At 37.1% G+C, this 10119-nt stretch overlaps 1 protein-coding gene across 1 annotated transcript; it reads left to right on the top strand.

The window, feature by feature from the left end:
- The first annotated feature begins 5730 nt into the window (after positions 1-5730).
- On the top strand, positions 5731-8670 carry LOC113237152 (serine/threonine-protein phosphatase 2B catalytic subunit 3-like). The gene has a single exon (XM_026473462.1). It carries the CDS (start codon positions 5906-5908, stop codon positions 7391-7393), a length of 1488 nt encoding a protein of 495 aa, XP_026329247.1. The 5' UTR covers positions 5731-5905; the 3' UTR covers positions 7394-8670.
- The last annotated feature ends 1449 nt before the right edge of the window (positions 8671-10119 follow it).

Genomic DNA, 10119 nt, shown 5'->3' with positions numbered 1-10119 from the left:
GCCTGTACTCATAAATCTGCAAATGCAAGGTGAGCACGTCAAGTTTGACAGTATACCGCTTACAGAACGGTCCAAAGCGTTAGCTTGATGTGCTCCTGACTGTACCTGCAGATATAATAGGGGTTAAACGGTTAAAGTATGAAATTGCCGATTTGTACTGAAAATCTCGATTGTTTATTTTTTAAATTTTTAACAAATTTATTTAATCAAAATACACTCGAGAGCAATGAATCCGGGTCACTTAAAGAATCCAAAAAATCTCGGAAAGTAAGAATGCTAGGTTAATTTAATACTCCTTAAATGAAAGTAAAAAAAATATGAGTCACCATACATTTTATTTACACAAAATTACATAAAGAAAAAAAACTGCTGATCTCTCCTTAAAACAAAAATAGGAAACATGAAATTTTTGAACTTTATTACGATTTTCTTGAATTTTAATACTTCGTATTGCCTCCTCGTGCTTCCATTACTGCGTTTAGGCGGTTTGGCATGCTGTACACCAAGTTCCTTATACGATTTTGGGGAATATTCTCCCATTCCTCTGTGAGAGCAATTTTGAGCTCACGAAGCGTGATTGGGGGAGGGTTTCGTTGTTTTACGCATCTCCCTAGCTCGTCCCAAGCATGCTCGATCGGGTTGATATCCGGGCTGCGCGCTGGCCACTCCATACAAGTAATGTTCATCTCTTGAAGGTAGTCATTTACAATCCTACCTGTATGAGGTCGGGCATTGTCATGCATAAATATAGCATCCTCACCAAAATTGACCATAAATGGACCAACGTGTTCATTGAGGATTTCATCTACATATCTTTCGCTAGTTAAAGAGCCGTTTTCTATGATCACCAGCTCTGTGCGACTTTCAGAAGAAATTCCGGCCCACACAAGTACAGACCCACCACCGTAGGCTACTTTTTCTTCGATGCATGCTTGCTTGAATCTTTCCCCTGGTCTTCTATACACTCTGTGTCTTCCATCGTGCTTGTAGAGCATACATTTTGATTCGGAGAACATAACTTTCGACCAATCTTCAATACTCCAATTTACGTGGTTCTGGGCATATCTTAGTCTTGAAATACGATGCCCACGCTCCAGTTTAGGGCCGTTTGCAGGTCTAAGGGGTTTTAAGTTAGATTCAGCAAGCCGACGTCTTACTGTCCATGCACTTGGGTTACTTCCTCCGAGGCGTCGAAACTGATTTGTGAATTCAGCTCCTGTGAGAAAGCGATTTCGAAGCATGGTGTTCACCAAGTATCGGTCTTCTCGTGCTGTGGTACACCTAGTTCTGCCCGTTCCTGGTCTGCGTAGGTTAGAACCAGTTTCTTCGTAACGTCGGAGAACTCTTTGTACTGTTGACAGCGACACACCGACAGTCCTGGCTGTATCGCGCTGACTCCGGTCAGTTTCCACCAATGTAAGTATTCTGGTGCATTCTTCAAGTGTAAGCGACATGATTTCAGCTTAAATAATGAATATTAAGCACTATCAACATGGTTTATGTACCCACATAAATGACAGATTACAAACAAAAGCAAAAACAAATGCTGTAATTTCGTAGTTCCATCTTCGAAAGTGTTCCCTTTTCATATTTGATTTTTTTATGATATAACTTTACAATAACTAAAAAGTTTTAATACCTTCATTTAAGGAGTATTAAATTGTCTATTAAATACAATTTATTGCATGAACCTAGCATTTTTAGTTTCCGAGATTTTTCGGATTCTTTTAGTGACCCGGATTCATTGCTCTCGAGTGTAGTTGCCATTATTATCTATACATTGCTGCCATCTAATGGGAAGGTTATTAATGCCTTTGCGATAGAACTCCGACGATCTAGACTGCACAAACTGTGTGAAAGCATTTTGTACTGCCTCCTGGGAAGAAAACTTCTTGTCACGTAGATAATTGTCCAAATCACGAAAAAAAATGGTAGTCCGTTGGAGCAAGGTCTGGTGAATACGGAGGATGACGAATGGTTTCTAACTGCAGTTCCTGAAGGGTCAAAATGGTTTCTCGTGCTGTGTGAGGTCTCGCGTTGTCGTGGAGCAATAATGGTGAAGATCGATTCATGAGTCGGGGCTGTTTTACTGCTAGTTTTGTCAACATGGTTCGGAGTTCGGCACAATAGACATCTGCCGTTATTGCTTGACCAGATCGGAGAAAACTATAGTGAATAACACCATGCTGAGACCACCAAACAGTTACCATTACCTTTTTATTGGTAAGTTTTGCTTTAGGACACTGTTGTGGCATTTGACCTGGGGTCAGCCATTGCATTTTTCTTTTCCGGTTATCATAAAGAATCCACTTTTCATCACATGTTCGATCCAATATTCCTTCATTTCTGTACCGGTTCAACAAGGCAACACAAGTTTCAACACGCGTTTCTTTCTGCAGATCAGTCAAATCATGAGGCACCCATTTTTCGTATTTTTTTATTTTATTGATTTGACGCAAGTGAGTCAATATTGTGGGTAAGGTAACGTTAAACCATGCCGCTAATTCCTGGGTAGTTTGACTAGGATCGGCTTCCACTATCTCTATTAATTCATCGTTATTCACCTGTGTGGGCGGTCTTCCTCGTGACTCGTTCTTTAAGTCGAAATTTCCATCACGAAAGCGTTTAAACCAAAATCGCACGGTGCGTTCATTAGTAGACCCCTCTCCAAACGCAGCATTGATATTGCGGGCTGTTTCTGCCGCGTTAGTTCCGCGTCGGAACTCGTATTCAAAAATCACTCGAATTTTCGCAGTATCCATCTTTCTTGTCTAAATTGAATAACAAAAACAATTGAAAGTCGATATTCAAATGTTTCAAATTTAAAAAAAAAAAATCACAGAAACCATTTGAAAAAAGTTTCATTCGAAAACCTCAAACCATGAAGATTCTATGAAAATTCAAAGAACCTATTGCAATAAAACGGCAATTTCATACTTTAACCATGCTTTAACCCCTAATATTTTTTTGGTACATTATGATAGGAAGTTTCCCTACTATAACCAAGCCAAACACTCCAACATTTCGACAAAAGCATGTACATTTCTTCATATAATGAAAATTAAAAATTATTTTTCTCTGAAACAATCTACTACTTATTTAAAGATATTTCAAAGAATAAAATTTGTCAGGAATGCATTGACCTACTTGTCTTCGTAGAGGATGGCAAAAGAATTATTGAATTCGGTATTCCACAAACTTTTTCTATGATTATTTTTACTTATTGTCGGGGCCCTTTTAGGATTTCGTCAGTAAAAATATAAAAAATATGGCGATCGCCCTTTGTCTACTGTGCGCCTTGTGATATTCAATAAAGTATTTCAGGGTCGTATTCTAGAACTCTACTCAATGCTCAAATCAGGATTGCACTGGAAACACAAGTACTGGAAATACCACCCTAATGGCAGGGACTTGAGTATGATTTCGAGTGCTTTAAACCATACTCAAATTCTGACTTGAGCATTGAGTAGAGTTCTAGAATACGGCCCTCAGACTGTTGGTACTTCATAAAGCATACAATGAACTTTTCACAATCTATCCGTAGTGCCGTACTAACGCGTTTAGATTTCGCTGAGATCATGTGATAGATATTATGACGTCGTCGTCGCCAGCTACGACCAGACAAGCGTCGGAATCGTGGCTATTATATGTAGTTGATCACTTGCAATAATACAGTGTCCGTGGCTAAGCGTTTACGAAAAATAAATTTAATTTCGACTTGCGCCTCACTCGGTCGAAAAGATCGACGGCGGCGGGTGGATATTTCGGTCAATGACATCGAATCTGTAACGTTAACGTGTCGTTAATCCAAACATCCTGTTCTGTTTTAATTAAACTAGGTTTCTTTATATTTTTAAAGAATAGACGTTGAATTGAGTTTGGAACTGCATAAAAAACACATTTACAACAGTGTTCGCAAACACGCCAAATGTGGGTCACGTCCACGGCGACCTACATGTTAAGAAATCCGCCGACACAATGCTTGTAACGTCACTGTAGAAAATCGTATGCCACAATCTAATTATAGCGTATTAGCATGGAAACGTGTAGGATGATGAAAATAGCCAGCTAGATAGGTATTTACGAAAATAATAGGTGCAAAGCAATTATTGCTCCGAAATAAAAAGTTAAAAATAGTCGCTAGGTAGCGATAAAAATAATGGCGAGGTACCGCCCGTTCGGGAGTACGAGAACGCATGGGGTATCCACCGAATAAACATACGATAAGAATCGTACTATTATTGACTATTTACAGTGATGATTTCAACGCTTACTTCAGCTAATTAGAGGTTTCTTCAATAATTAGGTGTTATAAAGCTAGCATATAGTTTTGTTGACTCGCCAGAATACATAAAACGTTGGCACGTTTGTAACCTGAGTCCACGCTATTCATGTTAGGTTTAATGAAAATTTAATAGTAAAATGCTAACACCACGTAAGGTTAATTATTATATTACGATGTTATATTATACGGCACAACATTTACTGAATTTATTAGGTTTATATTTCGAAACAAAAGCCTAACTACCCTCAAAAGATTCTAAACAAAAAATCTTATAAGCATGCATATGTAATAAGCATCGATTTCCTGCTAAGAAAAAATATTATGTAATTATATATTATTATCTTTTACACTATAGGTAGAACTTAGCATACTGTCCTTTACGTTTATAATTAAAATTCAAATATATGCCACTTACGATAACAATAGTACCCACAAGGTAAAGAGCCATCATGTTGCACACATATGAATTAAATTCAGCTCTACACCGATTATGCTAAGAACAGTCCAAAGTATTAAGCTTAATGTGCTTTTGACTTATAAAAAACAATGCCGTTAAATCACCACTAACCAATCCTAACAGCAACGAACCAATTTTAAATAAAAGTCTTGTTGTCTTGCTATGGATTAAAATATTTCAAATTATACAAGTGTCACATATCAACATACTCAATAATTTTATTGATCTATAAAATCACTTCTTAAATATCAATTAAAATATTTTTTTTCTTGTCGTTGAACGGTGACTATGTAGCGTCGGAGGGTACCCGTATATTCCATTTTTGTGGGGTTGAACATTTGAATCACCACGAGTTCCTGATTATTGCCAAAAAACATTGACAGTGGGTATTTGAAATAAACCGATTATGAATTGTTATTTAGAGGATAAAATACACGTTAGGTATTATTATTAATCTCGAAGGTTGACGATGATGAAATCACGAAACAAGGAAACATCTCATATATCTGTCTTTTTCGCTCTCTCCACAGACCGACTTGACTTCACTAACTACTTGTTGAAGGCGACTTTACACGGATCCACTGTACTTGAATGTCAAAGTATATTTTGTTCTATAACTCTTTCAAGAAAAGAATTATAATATAATGTTTGATTGATTATAGTATAATTCGGTGAAATTTATTATCTACTTTTTTATTATTTCAAAATTTAACATTTCTATCATTTTTTATAATAAGAAGTAAACTTAACTAAGCTGCCGCGCTTAGATAGATCGTTGAAGTGTTGCCGTCTCGATCTTCCATAATTTCACAGTATCCAATTTTCATTACTTGTTAGAATCGTAGAATGGTTAATTAGAGATATAAATTATAAAACTATTTTGTTACATTCGTTAATCTATCAGAAAATTAAATTATTTTATTTGAATATTAAGGCTGTAGTGGCTGACTCAGTCAGTGTTACTATTTAATGACGTTTTCAAAAGTAATAAAACGCGCTCGATATCCCTGTTTATTTTATTGACCACTCGCCAGATGTTTGCGCATTGTTATACAGTGCGCAGTAGTAGTTGAAATCGGGATTCTGTTTTAGTATTATATCTTTTCTGCCATTTTGAAAATAGTGGCTTGTATGGATTAGACCGGAATTTGAATGTGAAAAATATGTCCGGGAGCAATGATAAAGTGTCGACTACGCAGCGTATGATCCAAAGTGTTGCTTTCCCACCCAGCCGCAAGCTCACAGTCTCCGAGGTATTCGATGAAAAAACTGGAAAGCCTCTGCCAGATGTACTGAAGCAACACTTTATCTTAGAGGGTAGGATCGAAGAAAATGCGGCTTTACGAATCATCCAAGATGGTGCCACCCTTTTACGGTCAGAAAAAACTATGATCGAGATTGATTCACCGGTGACCGTGTGCGGAGACGTCCATGGCCAATTCTACGATTTGATGAAGCTGTTCGAGGTGGGAGGTTCACCTTCGTGCACGAAGTACCTCTTTCTAGGCGATTATGTAGATAGAGGTTACTTCAGTATAGAATGTGTTCTCTACCTCTGGGCTCTGAAGTTGTGCTACCCGAAGACGTTATTCTTATTACGCGGCAACCACGAGTGCCGACACTTGACAGAATACTTCACCTTCAAACAGGAGTGCAAGATCAAATATTCTGAGAAAGTGTATGATGCATGTATGGATGCCTTCGACTGCTTACCTCTTGCTGCTCTTATGAACCAGCAGTTCCTATGTGTGCATGGCGGTCTGTCACCCGAAATCAACAACCTAGATGATATTCGTAAACTAGATAGATTCAAAGAACCTCCCGCATTTGGCGCTATGTGTGACCTGCTCTGGTCGGACCCTCTCGAGGACTTTGGTAATGAGAAAAACGCTGAACATTTTTCGCACAACTCTGTCAGAGGTTGTTCTTACTTCTATAGCTATGCTGCCTGTTGTGATTTCCTTCAAAGAAACAATTTATTGTCGATCATACGTGCACATGAAGCTCAAGATGCTGGATACAGAATGTATCGCAAAAGCCAAACCACAGGTTTTCCAAGTCTCATCACCATTTTTTCTGCCCCCAACTACTTGGATGTGTACAATAACAAAGCGGCTGTCCTCAAGTATGAAAACAATGTGATGAACATCAGACAGTTCAACTGCTCCCCACACCCGTATTGGCTGCCCAATTTTATGGATGTTTTCACTTGGTCTCTTCCATTTGTTGGTGAGAAGGTTACAGAGATGCTGGTTAATGTGTTAAACATTTGCTCTGATGATGAGTTAATGTCTGAAGGGGATGATGCACTGGAGGAAGCTAATCTCAGGAAAGAAGTAATTCGCAACAAGATCCGAGCTATTGGCAAAATGGCTCATGTATTCTCAGTGCTTCGTGAGGAAAGTGAATCTGTCTTGCAGCTGAAGGGGTTGACCCCGACAGGAGCACTGCCACTTGGCGCTCTCTCCGGTGGCAAAACCTCACTGAAGAATGCTCTGCAAGGATTTTCTCCCAACCATAAGATAACCTCATTTGCTGAGGCTAAAGGGCTGGATGCGATCAACGAGCGTATGCCGCCGCGGCGCGATGGGCAGCGCACGCCTGACGCCCAGGATAAGAAGCAACACGTTAACAGCAATGCACACTCGTGAAGTGTTAGCAATTGCTTCTCTTCAATCCAGGTTACTTTTTAATCCACAATTGCAGTGGTAGTGAAATATGTGTGAAGGAGACTCGGCTTTGGATTGATATTTCACATTCATAATAACTAGGTGGATTTGAAGGGAATTGTCATATAGATACAAAATATTTGAAATTTGGATTTAACTTTTTTTCCATAGTTGAAATTAAAATTTCTCTTAAGATATTACCTCTCGATATTTAAAATATGTCACATCTGCAGGCAACAAATTTATTTAGTCAATTAAATATTAAGGTATGCACATTTATTTATAATGCGCTGCACTGTTTAATTTTTGGTAATGTAATTTTAAATTTTTCATATGAAAAGACATGATATTGTAATGTAAATTTATTCAGATTGTCTACTTATACTCTACATTGTTATCTACATTAGTGAAAATTAGACATGTCTATAATTTTCAAAGCATAATTAGCTGTGATATTAAGCGATGATCAATGTATTATTTAATAGCAGTCTGCTAGTGAAGTACAGGCATGTTCATTGGCTAATCATGCATTGAAATATGTAAAGTAAGTGGAGTTGAAGAAGGTGTCAGCTTGGCGTGTCTTTATATTCTATTAAGTAATAAAATTAATTATGTACTATAGTAGTGTGCAGCACAGGTGTGTTGTTGCCGTGCGTGTGTGCTGTGTAAATATGCCTTGTGCGTACACACACGTTATTGCAGCTTTAACACTCGAGATAAATATTACTCTCTTTAATATCTTTGCTACAAGTTGTACTTAATTGTATTTTATTGTACAAAATATATTAAAATTACTATCTATGAACTATTACTTAAAAAAATTATTTATATTTGGGTGTATGCTGGCCCCATGTTGCCTGCATGCAACTGAACTTGTATGCTGGAACATCACATTAAAAGTTTCTTAGTCCTAATGTTTCGGTATATAAGGTGTAGCGGCTAGTCTAATTGCAGATTTTCTTACAGCTTCTATTCCAAGTTTCACATTATATGATAAAGTTAGGTTTAAGACCTATGCACTGTTGGAAAATCTCTTTTGGTCTGCCAAATAATCATTAATCGATGCAATAAGTTCATATTGTGAATATTAAAAGTGGCTTACATCATTTTTCAAAGTCAGTACCTACTAAGTATTTTATCTCAATTCAGTGTGTAGTCCTTCATATGTTCTGTACTTTAAATAAATTTTACCTACCTATGTAAAAACTAACATTATATTTACTTTTATTTTGTACTAATTATGGGAAGTGTTGTTTTATCTATTATATATTAAAAATTATATTACATTGCTCCTAATATTATAGTTTTAATTCTACCTACCAACCACTCATAATTACTTACACATTTCCACGATTTCAAAATCTTAATGCCTAATACACCTTGAAACTAATATAAACAATGAACATCAATTGAATACTTACACAAAATATGTTAAGTAGGAATAAATCACACTCTTTGTAAACTTGTCATCATCTCTGCAAGTGTACAGGTGTTAAGTGGTAATAAATGTGAACTATTGTACTAAACACTAGTCTATTCATGCAAGTAGAGTCAACAATCCAATTGATCAAATAGGCACAATAGATTCTAAAGAAGAGACATAGTATTTTTTGTCATCCTTCAACTAAGCAACCATAGTAAATTTCATAATTAAATTTAAAAAAAATTAAGTACATATTTATTACAATAAATAATGTATGTAAGAGACAACCTGGTAGTCGGACATACAGTAGGATGCGTTATTATTCTAAGCAGTAGGATAGGATAGGTAGGATAGGATAGGCGTGCTTTATTCGAGCGTGACCAAGATCGAGTTTTTGTTAGCCAGAAAAAAGTGGCTCTATTTACTCGGTTCTAGTTGCAAAAAAAAAAGTTTGTCGGTCCACCGTTCAAAAGATATAAGCGTGCACAATAAAACAACCATTTTACTGTCCACGCTGGAATAAGCTTATTCCAGCGGAACCATTTTGAATCTCGAGAACCACAGCTCCTAGCTTAGGTCTGATTGTACCCAGATTATAGAATATTAATATTACTACTAAATAAATCGACTCATCCGAAGAACAGAGTCCGATGTGAATATATAGCGAAACGATAATAACTTCCTTACTCAAACTATGTCCTACGTAAAGGTGTTTTGAGAATTTATATATCTTATTTGATTTCGGAAATATGAAATCAAACAACGGTCGATCTGACATCCACAGCGAAGAAGAACGAACGAAATGTACTATGTCGTGAGAACAACTCTTGCACATAGATCTTTGTTCTGCGGATGAGAATTTTCACCATCATAATTTTCACCTCTATTATTATAGTAAAAAAATTACCAAATATTTTCATTTCAGAAAAACATAACCACTATCTCAAATAAAAGTTATTTATTATAGGGACGAACAAATCATGTGTCTGATTATAAGCTACACGCCTATCCAAAACAGTTGCAGTGCAACTCAGAGCTTCAAATCGCATAGATCTGAGGGGACTGCTACTGCCATGTGCCTGTAATTTTACCAAGGGTAAGGGTCCCTTTAAAATTGGAACGCAGTAATGCTCACATTACCGCTTGGCGGCAAAAAAAGGTAAGGTGGCAGTCCTTCCCAGGACGAACTAGGCATTTACTTATCATCATCACTTCAGCCGGAAGTCCACTGCAGGACATAGGCCTCCCCCAAAGAGCTAATTAATCAGTATCTGTAGGTATATTT

The sequence above is a fragment of the Hyposmocoma kahamanoa genome, unplaced genomic scaffold, assembly GCF_003589595.1.
Source record: "Hyposmocoma kahamanoa isolate Upper Pololo Valley unplaced genomic scaffold, ASM358959v1 93, whole genome shotgun sequence".
Lineage (NCBI taxonomy): Eukaryota > Metazoa > Arthropoda > Insecta > Lepidoptera > Cosmopterigidae > Hyposmocoma > Hyposmocoma kahamanoa.
The sequence above is the reverse complement of the archived record's forward strand: the minus strand, read 5'-3'. Positions and strand labels throughout refer to the sequence as shown.